Source organism: Python bivittatus, unplaced genomic scaffold (assembly GCF_059951505.1).
Source record: "Python bivittatus isolate LINGU-HERP-01145 unplaced genomic scaffold, Pbiv_v1 ctg000690_np1212, whole genome shotgun sequence".
Lineage (NCBI taxonomy): Eukaryota > Metazoa > Chordata > Lepidosauria > Squamata > Pythonidae > Python > Python bivittatus.
Window position 1 is genome coordinate 10,098,057 of NW_028277096.1, and position 19,339 is coordinate 10,117,395.

Sequence of the window (19,339 nt, forward strand, 5' to 3'; positions counted from 1 at the left end):
CAATCCCTGCTTTAGAGGATCTTGCTTACAGTGCATCTTTGGGACATATGGCCTTCTCAGTGTTGGCACCTCAATTATGAAGGACCTCTTAGGAGAAATATGGCTGGCCACACTCTCTTTTAATTTAAATGAAAACTATTTGTTTATCCAGACCAGTGCTTCAAAACCTTGACAACTTTAAGGTAGGTGGACTTCAACTCCCAGAATTCCCCATCCAGCATGGCTGGCTCGGGAATTCTGGGAATTGAAGTCTACCTACCTTAAAGTTGCCAAGGTTGAGAAACACTGATCCAGACATTTGCATGGTAACAACTGCTTGTTTTAATGCTTCTTTTCATTGCCATTTTTATGGAAGTTTTTTTTTAAATCAATTTTTCATTAAAGGATATTTCACTGCTGCTGTATAAACCTTTGGGAGAAAGAATATCAGAAACAACCAACAGACTATTACAACCACATGGCATCTCTGTAGCAAACAAACCAACTAAAGCCCTCCAAAACATCTTAAGCAAACCAAAAGACCCAGTAGCCCAAGAAGAAAAAACAGGAGTCATCTACAACATACAGTGTAAGGACTGTAAGAAACACTATGTAGGACAGACAGGTAGAAGGCTGGCAGAGCGCATCCATGAACACCAACTAGCAGTCAGAAGACACGATGAAAACTCCTTAATCTCACGACACATGGACAGACTTAACGATAGTTTCAACTGGGAAACTGCCAGCATCTTAGACCAGGCGAAATCCAAAAATGTGAGGGAATTCCTGGAAGCTTGGTATTCAGACAAGGCAGCCATCAATAGGCACGTAGAGATAAATAGCATCTACACACTATTCAAAAGAGACAATAAAAAGGAAACAAAAAGATCAGAACACCTCACCAGCAATCAACACCCATATAAGCAGGGATTAACACCAGGATTAACACCAGACAAACAATCAAGCAGTAAACAACACTCTAATCAAGGAACTACCAAGGAGAAAACAACACCCCCACCGACAGGGCAAGCTACTGTATATAAACAGGGAGCAAACCCCACTTCCTTCTAGCACTGAAGATGTTACTTCGACAGATATCGAAACGTCTGCAAGAAAACAACCAAGCTCAGAGAACCCCAAGGACTCCACAGTTCAACCCTGAACTACAGATATTCTCTTCTGTTGATATCATCATCATCATCTCTCCTGAAGAATGCTCAGGTTCTTTCTCTCTCTGTTGTGGGGTGCTGCAGGGTTCGGTACTCTCTCCGCTCCTTTTTAACATCCACATGAAACCAGTGGGTGAGATCATCCGCCGCCATGGGATGAGGTATCATCAATATGCAAATGATACCCAATTATATATCTCCATCCCGGATGATTTGAGTGATGCTGTGACCACCCTTTTGCGGTGCCTGGAGGCTGTGGGGGTCTGGATGGGGCACAACAGGCTTCAGCTGAACCCTGGATGGAGTGGCTGTGGAGGCTCCTCTATATCCAGGGGTTTACCATCTTTGGTTCTCGATGTGGTTGCACTGCCCCTGACAGACCCAGTGCATAATCTGGGGGTTCTCCTGGACTCACAATTCCTGCTCGAGGAGCAGGTGGCAGTCGTGGCCAGGAGGATCTTTGCTCAACTTCGTGTTGTGTGCCAGTTACACCCCTTCTTGGATCAGGAGGCCCTCTAGTCAGTCACTCACACCCTGGTCATCTCTCATTTAGACTATTGCAATGAACTCTGCATGGGGCTACCCTTGAAGAGTATCTGGAAGCTACAGCTGGTTCAAAATGCAGCCTCATGGGCAATCTTGGGTGCCCCAAGGATGGCACATGTAACACCTCTGCTGCGGGAGCTGCATTGGATACCAGTTTGCTTCTGGGTCCAATTCAAGGTGTTGGTTATCACCTTTAAAGCCCTACATGGCATGGGTCCAGGTTATCTAAGAAATTATCTCACCCCCATTACATCAACCCGTCCTACCTGGTCAAGCAGAGAAGGCATGTTACAGATCCCATTGGTAAGAGAATGTCAGCTGGAGGAGCCCAGGAGGAGAGCCTTCTCTGCCATTGCCCCTGCCCTATGGAATATTCTCCCCCAGAGGTGAGGCAGGCCCCCACCCTCCCAGCTTTCCAGAAGAAATTGAAGACTTGGCTCTGCCAACTTGCAAGGGGCAAGAAGAGATTCAACCAACCCTGGGGGTGGCTGGCGCCTTGAAGACGCTTCCCAAGTCTAATAACTCCTAGTTAACATCAGTCTCTTGGAAGTACTATACAATCTTGTTGTAGTACATTTTAATTAATATTCTATTTTAATTAATATTTATTCTTTTTACTGTAAACCATCCAGAGTCACTCTGCAGTGAGATGGGCGGTGGCAAATTTGAAATATAAATAAATAAATAAACAAATAAATAAAAATATGTGCAGTGTGAAGGAAAGTATTCAACATATGTTCTTATCATGAAAAGGAGGAGATGTCCATGTGGTTATCAGTGTTCAAGCTGAACAAACTTCACATTTCTTTGTTGGAATTGGGACACACCTGTGTCACTGGCCTGTTCGCTTTGTTGTACAACAGCAAAAGAGTACCCGCTGCTTTCTTAAGTGTTTCCAGCTTGGCATGTGAGATGTCAAGAAAACTACCAAGAAGGATCACTGAACATAAATTATTTTGCGTACACCACTCAGTCTCTGCTATAATTGCTACAATCTAAATGCCCAATAAATAAATCCATATACAGTATTTGCCAAGAAAATGATATGGGTGTGTCCATGCAGACACTGGGATTCAAGCTGAACTTGAAGGAGACTTTACATTACTTGTTATTCTTTCCAAGCAGACAGAAGGGGCTGGAGACTCACTCTGCATATCTCTTTGTAAGCAGGATAAATTGCTGAAAACTGAACAGAATGGGTCCAAATGTGCTGTGGGGGAGAAGCTGGTTGCAGCTGAAAAGTTGCAAAGTTCAGGTTCAGGTTCAAAAATGGATTGGATCCAGGTGAAGGTAGTGGAGAAAAAAAATCTAGGAAAAATCCCCCAGTACCTCCTGTAAAACAGTGTTTCCCAACCTTGGCAGCTTGAAGAAGTGTAGACTTCAACTCCCAGGATTCCCCAGCCAGCATGGCTGGCTGGGGAATTCTGGGAGTTGAAGTCCACATCTCTTCAAGCTGCCAAGGTTGAGAAACACTGCTAAAAAAGAGTTAACTGGGCCAATACCTCCCTTCTAAATACACTTTCCTCATGCAGCAGAGCTACTGTATTATGATGGGGTCAGAAAGATTTCCAGAAGCCACATTCTCCATGCTTTCCTTGTTATTGTAAAACTACAAACTGTAGCAGGAGCTGCCACTATGTTATCAGTGAACCGGATTAGTGTAGACGTAGACCATTCTAGCCATTCAACTTTATGGTCCTTCCCAGTTTTGCACCAGGGTGAAAAAAAATAAAAAAGCAAAATGTCAGGGAGAGAGAAATCCTAAATAAAAGTGTTATTTCTCAAGAAATGCTGCCCGTGACTCAACTCCCTTTGTGATTTTTTTTCTTAAAAACATACTTCATTAGACTTAGAGGCACACAAAGCAGCCTAGAAAGGAGAGAGATTTGAATTCGGACCCACCCCATTCCTGCTCGAGTGCCCTGATTGGTGGATGCCTGTCCTGTGGGCTGATGACATAATGGAAAGGGACAGCAGTACGACCAAACCAATCAACTGCCTCGCTGATCAGGAGTGGTTATGCACAAAAGTCAGGAGAACCCCATTTGGCTGTGCTTTAGCAGGATAGGGAATAGGAAGCAGAAATGTAACGTCAATATTGTCTTCTACCACCTGAAGGACTGATGGATAGCATTTTAACTTAAAGGTGGGGAAAGGCCCTATTATTTTTTTATTTATTTAATAAAGCAAAAAGGGGGGGGGGCAAGGTAGCTGGTTAATTTATTAGATCAACCCGGAGATCTCACTAGAAGCACAAAGGACCAGGCTCAAATTCTCCTACTTTGGACACATTATGCAAAGACCAGCTCTCTGGAGAAGGCTCTGATGCTGGGAGAAGTGGAAGGAAAGAGAGGAAGAGGAGAACCAGCAGCCAGGTGGATGGACTCAGTTACGGTGGCAATAAATGTACCCTTGGAAGATGTGAAAGAGCAGGTTAGGAACAGATCATCATGGAGAAAATCCATGTATGTGGTCACTAAGGGTCAACAATGACTTGATCGCACAAAATCATCATCATCGTCGTCATCATCATCATCATCATCAATTTACCAGAACCTTGAACAGAAGCATTCTATTCTGTTGCAGATTCTGCTGTAGTTTTATCTTGGAAGTACTTTGGATTGCCAGACCTCTGTATATTCAGAAGACAATTCTTATTCAAAGGAAGGATTTTTCAACTGCCCTTCCAAGAGTAACTTTGTACATCTGGGTTAATTGGTTTTAAAGTGGGCACAAGCAGCACCATCAAGCTGGAGAAAAGGTGACCCAAAAACAGGCACTCCTGAGTATGCCAAGTGGCTTTTCTTGACCTAGGACTGATGCCAGGAGGAGATGATAAATCCCTGCTTAAATTTTACTTTCTTTTTTCCTGTTCCTGCAGTCCTAAATATTTCCTCGGGTCCTGGCATAGCCGCCAGTTATGTGACATTACAGAAAGCCAAAATCATCCACTGGTTTGTTAGTACAGCTCAGCCTTTCTTCTTTTTCTCTGCTCCTTGCAGCATTTCCCCCCGCTAAGGATAGCCTACGTGCAGTTTGTGCTGTTCCTGTATGCCATATTAATACACGAAAAAGAATATGTGAAGGGGCTTCAGAAAGAAGGGAAATTGCCTTGTATCAAAGGAAATCATTGCTCCATCAAGTGGGCACTCTCTGCCCTGATTGACTACTGCCAGTGGGGTCCACAGAGGAGGGAAAGCAGAGGCAAATGATGAAAACTGTTTTACTCTGGTACGTGCATCATGACGCTGCATGCATGGAGAAAAGGAGTGGAACTTGTGTTGCAATGGCACAATATTACTTTTATCTTTTGGATAAAACTGGTGGATCCTGCAGATGTTTCTGATTGCTGCTATCCAGATTTCAGGTGATTTCTCTTTTTTCCTGTCTCAATCTGAAAACTGAACCTGGCTCTTGTAGGGTCCTGCACACAAAGCATATTCTCCATCACGTGACCTGCTATTTTTATTACTGAACTTTATACCCAGTCTGTTTATTCCAACCCTTACAACAATAGAGAATATAAAACACAATAAAATTAACGTAATTAATATAAAAAGGACATGATAATTGGAACGTATCTCCCTTCTCCCCAGTCTTCAGAGCTGCTACAGGCTGCTGTTCCTGTCATTTAATCCAATATCAGCTTTTGCAGCTTCATGGCTGATGCTTTCCTATGCCTTTTGATTGGAACCAACAATTGGAAAGATGGGATGTAAATCTAATAAATGAATAAATACATAGTAGATGAAATAAATTACATTTCAGTGCCTATGATGCACTTAGCAGAAGTTCTTGACAAAATAATGAGAACAAAGGACAATTTTCTTTAAATCCCAGTGCTTACTAACGAAAATGCAACTCTTTCAGATGCAGATGTATCACATGTTTCTGACAGCTGGCAGTTCAAGAGCCAGTGAAAGGTTTATCTTTAATCATTTCTAAGCACATTTATTAGCTTCTTGTGCACTGATAGGTGATCTTCAGTCTGCTATGCCTTTAACTGCACAGTAGAATAAAAGTACTGCATAGGTTCAGACTAAGCTGCTTAAAATAGTATTAGTTTAAAGGAGTTTAGCAGGGAGGTAATCTCTTGATAAGCATATATTGAGAAATTGGTTTGCTTGTATTGTCTACCCCAGCATTCTGCAGACTAAAGACAATTCAGATGACAAAAGCAAGATATACTTTCTTCTAGGGGAGGAGGATTTTGCATGTGACCCTTCTAGGCTTTAAAAGGATTCTTTTAGGTAAGACCTAAATGTTATGTTCTGTAGTTCTTTTACCCATTATTTGCTGAAGAAGCCATGCTTTTTCCCCCTTTTTTGTAATGTTGTAAATCAGGATACATTGTATTATTTCAGTACAGATTTCCATGCAGTGATGTTTATATGATTAAAAGTTATCAACATTGTTACTTTAAAAGCTTAAAGTATTGAAAATAAGAAGAGGAAAGTAAAAATTCTATCGGTACCAATTGCCATTTGGGATGTCACTGTTACAGGTATACGGTTATTTAACTTTCCATCCAAGGCTTGAATATAAGATAAAAAAGGAAGAAACAGCTATGTTTACACATCTCATTATGGCTTACACCAGGGTTCCTCAATCTTGGCAACTTTAAGACGGGTGGACTTCAACTCCCAGAATTCCCCAGGGGAATTCCCCAGGGGAATTCTGGGAGTTGAAGTCCACCCATCTTAAAGTTGCCAAGGTTGAGGAACCCTGGCTTAGACTACAATCTCTTTAGACAGAGCACTTACTAAGTGTTTTTGTGCTCGGAAAGGACCTCCAATACGAGTGACCCAGCCAGCCTTGGTTAACTTGAAAAACTAAGTAGAGTCAATCATGGTTAGCACCTGGATGGGAGACCACTAGTTGATCCCAACACTACTGGCTAGTCTGGGAAGAAAAAAAAATCACCCCAAAGGCAAACTATTTCCATAACACTGCCAAGAAAACTATAACGATGAGTCCATGAAATCAACTTGGAGGTGAGCTTGGCTCGAAAGAGGCTTATCAGCTTGGTAGGCTATACAGTAAACTCCTTGTTAGAAGAAAAAAGGCAAAGCCCTCCCACTCCGCTATGCCACTCCCCAGCATGCACCGCGGAGAAAAGCCTGCCCAGCTTCATGGGGGGAATAGAACAAACCAATCAGCCCAAGACGGAGCAATACCCCCCTTCGGCTTGAAAGACTACAGTTCCCGTGAAGCTCCGCGCCACGTCCCAAGCATGGGCGTCGAGCAGGAAGCAAAGGACAAGGCTGACGCATGCGCACTTCCGTCGCCCGGAGGAGGCGATGCGGGACGCGACGGAGAGCCGCCGCTTGTACCTTCTGGAGCGTTTTCCGGGAGCCGTTTCAGGTGAGGTCTTGGTCGGGGTTGACGGCGGATTTCTCTCCAAGGAGGAGAGGGTAGAATAAGTTTCCGACGTTCTCTGCTCACGGGAAGGTGGCTGGTGAGCCAGAATTGATCTTGGAGAAGGCTTTTCAATCTTCTTTTCAGTGGAGGTGCAAGGAGGGTGGCAGTTTGGCCTCCTATGTTGCCTTACTTCCAAGAAACTCGGGAGGGGGGGGTCGTCCCTGATTCTCCCCCCCCCCTTTTCTCGCTCTCATATTTTGACAACCGCCCTGTGGTTGCTTAGACTCAGTGTTTCTCAATCTTGGCAGTTTGAAGACGTGTGGACTTCAATTCCCAGAATTCGCCAGCCAGCATCGCTGGCTGGAGAATTCTGGGAGTTGGAGTCCACACATCTGCAAATTGCCAAGGTTGAGAAACACTGCTAGACTGAAAGAGAGACTGAATGCCAGCTTGAGGTGTTTTTCGTGCTTGAGGGGGAGTTTGCATGTAACATTCGTTTAAGTCAAGCCCACACCATCCCCATGATGTGATTAACTGCATTACACTATTGCCTTTCTTGAAGAAGCATATGATAGTAAGTCATCTGCTTTCTTCCTTCTGCTTTCCCCTGTCACCAGATGTTCTCTGGGGAGATCCAGGCTGAGTGTGATAGGAGTGGCCAGGAAGCATTACCCCTCAGTGGAAATGCATAGCTAGGTCAGGCTTCCTGGTTGCTGTCTAGAATGGCAATTACTATTTTACACTGCAGTCTCTGGCCAAGGGAGGGGCGGGATGATTATTATTATAGTATATTTTTATCCTATCTCTCTCTCTCTCTCTACAGTGACCACAAGTCCTTTATTATAAAGAACAGTCCTTTATTTCAGAAAGCGGTCCTTTAGATTTATTTAATTTAATGATTTATGTTGGTTTTGCTCTTGAATTCTCCTGTCTAAAGCAAAGTTATAAACATAAACAATTTTATTTATCTATGAAAAACTTTCAGATTTGCCTCTTTTTCACATTTGTCCTTTATTTTTTCTGAGAAAATACGGTACCTGTATGTATATGTCAACTCAAGGTAGTAAACATAGCTAATATTCCTGCCTCCTATTTTCCCCACAACAACCCTGTGAGGTGGGTTGGGTGGGCTGTTTTGCTATCCCTTAAACTAAAAGGAACTACTGTATATTTGGTTATTTGACCTTTTCAGATCTGTTGTAGGGTAAAGATTCCCCCTCCCAGGAAGGAAGCTGGGTGGGTGTAAGAAGGGGTATCTTTTCTATTTAATGAAAGAGGAAATAGATTAAGCTTTGGTGGTAATAACAAGCATGTGGTACCTTGTCAGCTAACAAACCTATGTTATATTCTTTGATAGTTTTCTATAAATTACTACAAGACTATTTGATTTTATTTGAACATACAAAGACATGTGCTCTTTCTGGTACTTAATAGAAGTGTGTGTGTCAAATTTCCTTTCCTAAAGTAAAGTGTATATATATGAGAGACCCTCCATGCATACAGGTACAATTCTTCTGAGTATTTGATGCTGAAGAAGGCTACAATTTTGCCCAAAGGTGGCCTTTCCTGATAGGTACTGGCCACTGGATAGTCTTTCCTCTGAACTATTATGGTGGTTAAAATTTGATGGTAATTGGCAGTGTTTTCCTGTGCTAAAAGTACTAAGATGGGGAATTCTCTCCATTCCCCTGTTTATGCTCATATAAAAATGTGGACATTTATACAGTAATGTTGTGTAAGAGGTGGGAAAGATGGATACTATGCCAACATTTTCCTAGTTCTTTGTTCTCCAAAATATAAGTGTTCTAATTTCCAGCCATGTGAAAGCTGGGATACATGCATGTTTCTTTTGAAAGTTTCAGGACTTATTTCTAGAGAAAGATGCATCATAAAAATGGTCATAATTGGGTAGAACCTATTGCCCAGGTTATTCATAAAGAATAATGGATAATCAAATACTCCCTGACTTTTTATACATCCTTGTGGAAAGTCCTTTAATGAACTGATTTGGGTGCTTAGTTTGAATCACTTGAAGAACTCAGTAAGCCATTACATTGAGTCACACAATGTGTTAAGACAAGTCTGTGTAATAATGGTTCTTAAACAGTAAGCAGTCTTCATATACTACAGTGGTAGTGCTTAACCAAAACTACTTCAGACCATATTATGGCTTAGGACAATATGTGAATCTTGAATAAATCTTGATTTCATTTCATAGATTTCAAAATGACATATAATCTTCCCTCAGCCATTGATTTATATCCAGACTTGCATAATCTACAAGGTTGCTACAGCATTAATCCATAGGCATAGTAATACTGGGTTACCTTGGAGCAAGTATGGCAATAGCTACTATCTCTTCACTCGGTTTGCAATGACCAGAGATTGCCTCTAGGCAACCAGGTGAGGAAACTATAAAATTCAGCAGTACTTCTTTTCTGCTTTGTATTAACCAGTTTGTACTTAGTCATGATTTGTTTAATCATGCTCATTGTGAGATAGTCTGCAATAGGCTAAGATTATACAACGCACTAAATCATAATATGTTTTATGTTGTATTGACTTGGTGTATTATGTGAGTCCAGCCATGCATGTTCATGTATTGTGAGCAGATCAGTATTTTTAGAGATGCTTTTTCAGTGTTGCTATAGAAGAAAGCAAAATAAACTGTTGAAGTATTTGAACTGCACTTTAATACATAAGAGCGAATATGAAAATAAGATATAAAGAACGTATCTTAAGCAATATAGATTGTTCAGTTTGTTAGTTAGATGTCATTGAGTGCAGTGTCCATTCTGGGTGTAATGGGCTAAGTGAGGCTTTTTGTATAAATAACTGAACTATAGTTCTTTCAAGTTTCTGGATGCTGTAAAATCTGGGAGTTTAAGGATTATTAAGAAAATGCAAAGTAAACTCTTTCAGCCCATAGGGGAAAACTGCAAATAACTAGGTATGGTATGTTACAGTATGCATCATAAATATGATGTGGCAGTTTTATTGCCAATTCCTTAGAATACTAAAAAGTGTTCCTGGATTTTCTAGGATTAATTTAAAAGCAATTAGTGCTGGTTGCATTTGAACCTTTTAGACACTACCCTATATTTCATTGCTGTGGCACCACTAAAGACCAAAATTAATAAGAATTGTTTTTGTACATCAGTGTAGTATGAATGGGGAGTGGGGGGATCTGTGCCTCTCCATATGTTGCTGAATTTACAACTTCCATAGCCAGAATGGCTAATGGTAAAGGTTGCTGGAAGTTGTACTTCAACAATATCTAGAAGGCCAAAGATTTTCCATCCTTCTTTATACCCTATTATAAGGTGTTTGAGGCAGGGCTTGTCTTGTTCTAAAGTGTCACAGATATTGCTAAATAAAGCTACAGTAGTATTTATTACAACTGTTTATAAATTACTTTGCTGCCTGCTGGAGATTTTCAAAGTATTGTACAGCTGAGAACAATACAATAACATCCCTCCCCTCCCCGCAAAACCAGCATGTGGCATATTTAACCCTGCTGATTGGCTGCCAATTAGTCCAATGCTTTTTTTTTTAATTGGGTGTGTTAATTGGACTCCTAGTTAGGTAGAGAGCCTGGTTCGCACAACATTCTAAGACAATGGCTGGGTCCCTATAGCAGGATAGACCAAAGCCTGCTGAACCCTATTTCTGCTTGGTCTAGCACATTGTGCAAATCCAGTCATTGGATGTAGGAAGTACCCTTTCTTAGTGCTGGGGGTAGCTAGTTATATCAATAGCTGTGGCAGCTAAGAAACCTCATTCCAGTTCTCTCTTACTGCTGCTCAGTCACCATTCTCCCCAGCAGTGATTTGTCTGCTTAGTGTTCCAGGAATAGAATAATAGGCTTAAATTACAAGAATGCAGATTATGATTGAATGTTAGGAAAACTTCCTGACTGAAAGTGCAGTTCAGCAGTGGAAATAGAACTAGATTTCTAGAGAAGTAGAACATATGTTCAAACAGAAGTTGTATAGACAGCTCTAAGACCTAGATAGATAATTTGTATTATGATCATACTGTAGATCAGAAGCTAACGGGCTAGATGGGATTCTGTCTTGTCTTGGAAGAGATGATATTATATCCAACTTTTGCACTGTAGCTCAGCTGCTAACGCCTGAGAAATAATGGTTGCTATCATGATTAACGTCCATTCCTTTTCCACCACAGGCCTATCAAGGTATTGTTGCTGAAGATGACAGATTGGATTCTGATTTAACACCTCTTTCAAGTTCCTGTCCATTTTTTTTTATTTTTTTGGTGGGGGAAACCCATTTAAAAATGGCAACTTTGCCAAGTACATCTGCTGGACCTCCGCCATCACTCTCAGATCCAGGAGTGGCTGTGTGGGAGTGGCAGGATGAGTTTGGCAGATGGAGGCCATACCGAAGTAGCGTGTGCAGCTACATTGAGCAATCTTTCCAGGTTCTCATGGTGAAAGGCCGGCGATCAGTGGGAACTTGGCCTGTCAATGGCAGCATAGCCTTGGGACAAGCTGATTCAACTCTGGCGCCCTACATAATTGACATACCAAGTCTCACCCAGTTCCGGCAAGATACAGGTAAGAAGCAGCTGTATTATCTGGAGTGCATATGGCTTAATAGTGGCTACATCCATCATAGTGTAGAGCCTGCTCTTCTAGGCATAGTCTGAAATGCTGAGAGCAAGCTGTAAACCAGGATTAAATCTCACTTACTAGGTTGCCAACATTCTCTTGGCCTCAGTTTTTATTATGCAATATGGGAGAATAGTATCTCCCAGAAAACAAGGTTTCTGGCTTTTTAGTAGGGGCAGTGGATTAAGTAAAGCAAACTTTGTGTTTGTTTGTTTGTTTATACAGCAGACTAGGCCATAATGTGGTTTGTTTGCTTTTGGGTTAGGGTATTGTATGCACTGAGGAAATTATGACTTGTTAAACAAACCTTGGCAGTATGAGTTGTGTGAACCCATTCGTTTTCTCAGGTAACTGTCTTCTGAGCTGTATCAACGCTAATATTTTAAATGAACTAAAACAGTTGACTACCAACAGCTATCCTCAAGATATCATATACTGGTATCAGTGTTAACTAATCATAAAAGTTGTTGCATTTCTTTTAAAATGTGGGCATTCTATTTTCAGACTACTTCCCTCTCCTCCCGACAAAACAGAATGATTTCTGGGTTATTTTTATGCAGCCCATTAACCTCTACACCACGTCAGAGGAATTTTATAAAAATAAAACAACCATCTGCAAATCTTCTGAAATACACCATGTGAAAAAGGCAGCTCTGGATTCTGCTTCCAGACAGTCTGGTCTCTTCATAGGAAGTGAGAGAAATGACAGGAAACCTCCCTTCCGGAGACAGAAGGGAGCAGCTTATCTAGGAATGGGCTCTGAGCACTTGGAGTGTCAGTTGACAGCAAAGAAGAGAATGACTAATGAGGGAAGTGGGGGACATTTGGAGGCTCTTTCTGTGTCCCCCTGTCTGCTCACTGTTCCAGATGATGTTGTTCCCATCCCCAACAGGAGCCACTTATACAAGGAAAGTGGCGTATACCCTTCATGCTGAAAAATGTTTATGACAGGTTTGGGGGTTTTTTGGTACCTTTCAGTCAGTCTTAACTCCTGGGGATGCCTGGATGAGTCCCTGCAGTTTACTTGGCAAGATTTCAGAAGTGATTTGCCCTTGCCTCCTCCTTCCTAGGCCTGAGAGGGAATGACTGGCCCAAGGTCACCCAGCTGGCTTCGTGCCAAAGGCAGGACTAGAACTCATGGTCTCCCAGTTTCTAGCCTGGTGCCTCAACCACTACACCAAACTGTCTCAATTTATGACAGTAGTTAATGCTTTAAAAAAAGTGAATATACATTGTTCATTGTTAAGACAGTTCCTGCCCTCAGCCTCTCACTATAAATAACATGATACAAAGGGCAAAAGGAATGAGGGAAAAGTAGAGTGAGCATTGTTACATTATTTTGAGTGTTTTTAAATAACACATAGATTAAACAGTTAGCTTTTTCCACAAAACAATGAAAAACACCTTGTTTTTCATATTGCCTTACCAATTCAAATACAGTAGAAGTTGGTAAATGTCAGGCTGGTCTTTAACCTTTGAATCTGAACCTCAAAGAAGGGATCCTCAGTGATAGAGATGCTGCTAAAAATGCAAACAGTCCTAGGTAGAATTTCTGGCATTTCTTCTGAAAAAGTAGATAGCAGGTGATTCAAAAGATTTTTCTGTGCCTGATGTCCTGGAGAACTGCTGCAAAAATAAGTGATTAAATAATATATCTTGGCATTATCATTTTTTTTTTCCTCCTAGTCTAAAGAGAATGAAAAAATCCTCAACAATTAATACTCAGGTTCTTGGGCTATACAAAATCCTTCCTTTACTGCTTTTAGTTTTCATGTATAGTTTTGTTTTCTGATTTGTCATGTTTTTCCCTCTAGGGACCATGCGGGCTGTGCGCAGACATGTCTTCCAGCTTGATTCGGCGGCTGGGCAAGGAGTAGTTTGGGAGTGGCAGAATGATGAAGGAAGCTGGTTTCCATACGAGATGAATATCTGTGTCTATTTGGAGCAAGCTTTCTCACTCAGTAGCCCTCAGGTGGATCTTGGGCCCTTTGGTTACAATTATGGGATTGATTTTGTATCACTGACCCAGACTAACAAAACCACCGGCTACCAGCGAAGAATCCGTCGGTGTGTGGACTCTCCATACCCAGTGGCTACAGCCACAGGACCTCCTCACGTTGGGCCCACTTGTTCATGCCAACAGTGCTTGTCGAATAGTGGAACTGGCCCCATAACCTCACGGTATCGGCACTCAATGGTGAATCTTCCTGGACTCTCAGCAGGAATGACTCCCAGGTTCCTTGCCGGAATACAGGGGGCCAATAGAACTTCAGGACTCGGTGCTTCTCTGGTGGGCTTTGTGCCTTACAATAAACCAACCCTCTCTGGAGCAAGATCAATGCCAAGACTGAACACGCAGAGTGCAGGGCCAGCATCACAATCTGCAGCCGTTGGTGGGTCCAGCTTGACGCACGCAGCATCCAAAGGAGTCAGGTATGCTTTCTTAAATGCTTTCCAGCTTTGCTGAAGTCGCTGTCCCATCTATGAGTAGCATTATTTATAGATTTACTTGTGGTATTTTTATCTTGCTTCTCAGACACTTATTGACTCCCAGAATGGCTCAGGTCGACAATAAAATAGAGGAGTCATCCTGCCATCAGGAATCATATCCCTTATGCTCAGCTGTGGCTGTTTTATCACTGTTTGTCAGTGTCCCTGCTTTAAATAGCAGTTAGTAACTCTTGATTCTTTGGCTAGTAGAAAGAGCCAACGGCCTGAAGCTGCCATTTCTTTCACTGATGGATTGGAATAGTTGTTTTTCCTTTTTTCGATATCATTCCTGGGAGTGCAATTTCCCAGTAGCCCTACATCCTGATGAGAAAAGCAAGTTTAAGTTTCTTCTGCTTTCCAAACCCAGGGAAACTGCCACTGAAGTGAGTGAGTGCCCCAATGTTTCAAATACATTATATCATTAGTTCCAAAATGTTTATAAGTGCATTATAGAGAGTTGGAAGCTTGAAAAGTTATGTGGAGATGAGAGAAAGTTCTCCCTTCAATACAGGCCAAAAGTCACGGTCATTGTTGATGTTGAGTGTAAATTAATATTGGACTTGACAACAAAACATTCAGTTGGCAGAAGGTGTAATTAATTTATGGAATTTGTTGCCAGAGTCTGTGGTACTAATGATCAACTCAGGTGACTTTTGAAATGGGATAGGGTAAATTCATGTCAGCTAAACTTTAATTACCATGTGAGGGTGTACTATAGCTCGGATTTATATATTCTAAGGACAAATGGGCTTCTTATTTCATTTTGAACTTCTCAGTGACATCTAGCCATCCAGATTTAGAGGTAGTGTTGGAACAGGTGACCCTTTGGTGGCATTCAAAAAGAATATCCCTTCTGCAATTTTTTTCTGGAAACTGAGATTGAAAGAATAAGTCAGCTGTCTAATCCTAGTATTCTAGAAAGTTTATGGATGAAATGAGATTTGACTGTTTAAGTTCAGAGTGCTTTGCTGGCATTAGGGACTTGGAATCCCAGGAACCATGTATTTCTCTAGTGCATCAGTTCTCTACTTGCTCAGGTTAGGTTGAGCTGCGTTGGTCTCAGGTTCTTTCTGAGACTTTAGTGTGTTAGATGGAGTACTAGCCTAATTTGGCATAATCAGCTGAATGTGATTATATGTACAGGGAGAAATGGCTGATTGGCCAATATAACCATGCATGTCAAGGATGTTTGTATCAGTTTCAGGCTGCAGCATTTCCAGTATAGAAAATCAGCCAGATTGTAGGTGACAGGGGAAAAAAAATCCTTGAAGCCTTAGAAAGCTACTACCAGAATAGGCAGTACCAGGGTGGATAAAAAATCTGAGCTAATATTGGGTTGTATCCTGTGTTTTGATGATTCATAACTGGAGAGAAACTATTGGAGATAGTAAGGAAGATGACCTTGAAGGAGATGTCCAAGATCTGTTACTAGCCTCACGAGGGGTAAAAAACATTTTAAGTCTTCAAAAAACAGATAGCGTTCATAAGTGGCCCTAATTCACTGAAGTATAAGAAGAGGGAGGAGGTACAGCAGAATCAGACTTGCAAGTTTGATGTCAGCCCCCCTAGGTAGACCAGACCAAGAAATTAACTCCACAGGAAGGCTAAAACTATTCTTACTGAGTTTAGCTATAATAATAGAATCGTGCAGGTCTAATGGTGTTGTACCTTCTCCCCCTTCTTATACTTCAGTGAATTGCCTGAGCTGCTTCTGAATGTTGTAGTTCTGGACTTCAAAAAATGTTTCAGCCCCTTTTGCCTTGGTAACAGTTCCTGTATATCTCCATCAAGGTCATCTTCTTTATTCTCTACATTATATTGCAAGAAGGATTAGAATGACCCATGTCAACTGTAATATGGGTTTTTTGTTTCTTTGTTTCTTTCTTTTTTTTTTTGCCTTCATCTGCAGTTTTCTATCTCTGTTTACACATCCAATTCATAACTACAAGGTAAATCACTCGAGTACAAAGTATTCATATCTGTATATGAATACTTTGTACTCGAGTGATTTACCTTGTAGTTATGAATTGGATCTGAGAGTTGGGCATCCGCTGTGCATTGGAATTCACAATTTAGTAACTAATTTCAAGGGTTTTTTTATGTGTGACCTTCACTTGCAGGTTCTAAACAGAGACCTGTTTTTGAAAGCAATGCTGACATTTCAGAACAAGGTATAAGCTTAAACTGAGGAAAGGGCTATTTCATCACCAGGAGACAGTGTTAGACAGCTTTTGTTTTTATCTCCACATAACAGCATCCCATCGGAAGCATGTAATTACTTCTGTCTGGGCAAATCTAACATACACAATTAGTAGAAATCCGAGAAGGTAAGCAGTGGTTCCAATTCTTGGGCTGTGTTATTTTCTTTGCCTACCTTATCCTGTGTTCCAAGTTAGAACATTTTTCTTGTATTTTCAGCTGGCTAAAACAGCTACCTTTTGTGTTCAAAATATATCCATTTTTTAACAGTATTGCTTTGTAATTACATACATATATTGATTTTGTAACTGTTTGGTTCCTGTCTGTATACCTTCTGCTGTGTAATTACATGAAGTTATTAATGGACATGTGGAAGATGAAATACATGAGATTTATTCAGAGTGAGCCATACTGCTTATTCTGGAAGATTTTATGTCGTTTATGGCAAGATACCAAAAAGAAGACTTTTAAGAAGACAGAACAAAAATGATTTTCCAAGTAGTTCTCAAAAGAAGGGACAGTTCCCGTGTGAACTGGATGAAGTGCTGGCACTCAAGTGGAAAAATACCAAGGGATGAGTAAAAGGTACCAAATAGGCCAAGCCTTTCCAAAATGATAAAAATGGGTGGCAACTATAATACTTCAGAGCCATCATATATAAATAGGTATTGTGCATAGCAGATTTCCTGCCTTGCTTCTTCTAGAATTCAAATTTAGCTGGTTGGTTGGACTCTGAATTCAGTAGGTACGTATAGGTATGGTTCAAAAAGTGATCAAGGTTGTCAGCCTGCATTTGTTCCTTTACTAAGAATAGTATGTAGCATTGGAGGTATTATATATACCCTCTTTATGTCTGTATACGTTCATGTTTGTATACCTTAATAGTTGGGGCTAAGGAACCTGAATAGCAGTGATTTATCATGTGCCTTCACGCTGAGCTCCTTTGATGATGAAGAAGCCATGATCCAGTCTCAGAGAAGACTACTCCTAGATAAGGAAAGGTGTTGACTTGCTCCATTGGCTCACCATCTAATAGCCATCTATGGCCTTGATGTCGTTTTCCAAAAACTATGATTTTTGACTTTGATTTATTAATAATCAGAGAATTATTATGACAGTAGGAGCCAAGTCTTCTTAACAACGTATGCAACCCAACATGCGAATATGATAGTAAAATCATATCGTCAGTGTATAGCAAGATGTTGCAATGTGTGTTGAATACCTTAGGCATGTATACTTCAGGATCCTTCATCAATCCTGGTAAATCATTAATATATAGACTGAATAATAGTGATGCAAATATGTACCCTTCTCTTACACCTTTGTGAGTATTGATCCTGCTTGTCATGGCTCCTTTAACCCCAAGCTGCACTCTAAAGCAAGTAATTGTGTAAAGGGCTTTGATCAGTACAAGCAGTTCGGGTTCCATATGGAGGACAGTCAATTTCCTTCATAATATTTCTCTGTTTTCTGTGTCAAATGCTGCACTAAGGTCTATAAAGGCAGCAAACAATTGTCTCCCCTTACTGACATATTTTGTAATTAGATGGTTCAAGACAAAGCAATTGTCAATAGTGGATCGACTCTGTCTAAAGCCAGCTTGTTCTTCTGTGAGAATGCTCTTTTCAGCTACTCAGCTCTCAACTCTACTCAGGAGGAACCTGTCATGTATTTTAGCCCCAATTAGACTGATGGGCCTGTAATTGCTAGGATCCTTTCTATTCCCTTTTTTGTATATAGGAACGACAATTGCCATTTTCCACCTAGCTAGGTATTATTTATATGTGTAAATACACCCACCAAGAGACAGGCTCAGCAGTGAGGTTATTTTTTGAATAGCTTGGTTGGTAGAAAGTCCTCACCAAGAACTTTATTGCTCTTCAGGCCTTTTATAATAGATTTGATCTTGTTTCCTAATACTGGTGGCCAGAGGGATGTAGCTTCAGTAGGTGGTAAATCACTACTTAGTACAGTAACTGTTTCTCAACAGGTTCTGAAAGGGCAAACAAATAGTTTTCCCAATTCTCAGCAGAGATTGGTATATGGAACGCAAATCTCTGATCTTTCAGGATTCCAGCTACAGAGTGCCAAAATACAGCCAAATTATGACTTCTTGCTGACAGCTCAAGTCCTGACCAAATTGAAGCAGCATAACTTTTTTTCTTTGATTTAATGAGCTTCTTATAGTCTCTTCTTAGAGACAGCCTCTTAGCTTGAATATGTACAGAGGAATGCCTCTGAGCAAATCTCACAGCTGCCTTCAATTTCATCAAACAACATTCATTGTCAAACCAGGGAGATCTATCTATACTGAAACTTTTGGAGCAGGATTTAGTTAGTTATTAGGTGTTTCTTCAACATGTGACACAAATTTGTGAATGCATTAGAGACTGCCAGTCAGCAGTGGGTGACTGGATATTAAGGTCTAATTGATAGCATTCCCTAATTTGAGGTTATTCAATATTGCCTTGGTATCTACTTCAGACTATATTAACCTTTTATTCTGACTCACCTCTTAGTTGTAATCCACCTATCAGCCATGTTATGCAAGCCTAGGAATTTCACATTCACTGGCTGATGATCGCTTTCGCCCCTTGGATAGACAATGACCTCTGAGGAGAGGTTGGTTTTACTTTTCAATGCCAAAAGGAGAGGAGTATCAAGCAGCCTGAGTGGCCTGTATATGGATATGCATAGTTATTATCCTTGCCCCCCAGAATTTAAAGGTTACATTTAAAAATCAGTGATATCAAGTATAGACCAGCAGTATTACTTTTGTTATCTCTTGAAAACCAATGTGGATAATTATCAAAAAAATCATTTGGGGGCCTATCATATTGAGCGAAATCATGAAGAGATTGGCCTAGTTTAGCATTAAAATCACCAAGTAAAATAAGGGCTTGGATATGCAGAGTAATTATTTCTTCCAATATTATTTCTAAACATATCCAATAGTCCAAAA

General features: G+C 40.9%; 1 protein-coding gene across 2 annotated transcripts in view; it reads left to right on the forward strand.

Annotated features, from left to right (window-relative positions):
• Window positions 1-6,928: 6,928 nt before the first annotated feature.
• Window positions 6,929-19,339, forward strand: part of DTX2 (deltex E3 ubiquitin ligase 2) — a 34,600-nt gene continuing 22,189 nt past the window's right edge. For both annotated transcript variants that reach the window (XM_007425919.4, XM_007425921.4), the window contains exons 1-3: window positions 6,929-7,058; window positions 11,244-11,634; window positions 13,503-14,121. In XM_007425919.4, coding sequence (XP_007425981.2) covers window positions 6,966-7,058; window positions 11,244-11,634; window positions 13,503-14,121 — 1,103 coding nt within the window. In that variant the 5' untranslated portion in view covers window positions 6,929-6,965. The remainder of the gene's footprint in view (window positions 7,059-11,243; window positions 11,635-13,502; window positions 14,122-19,339) is intronic.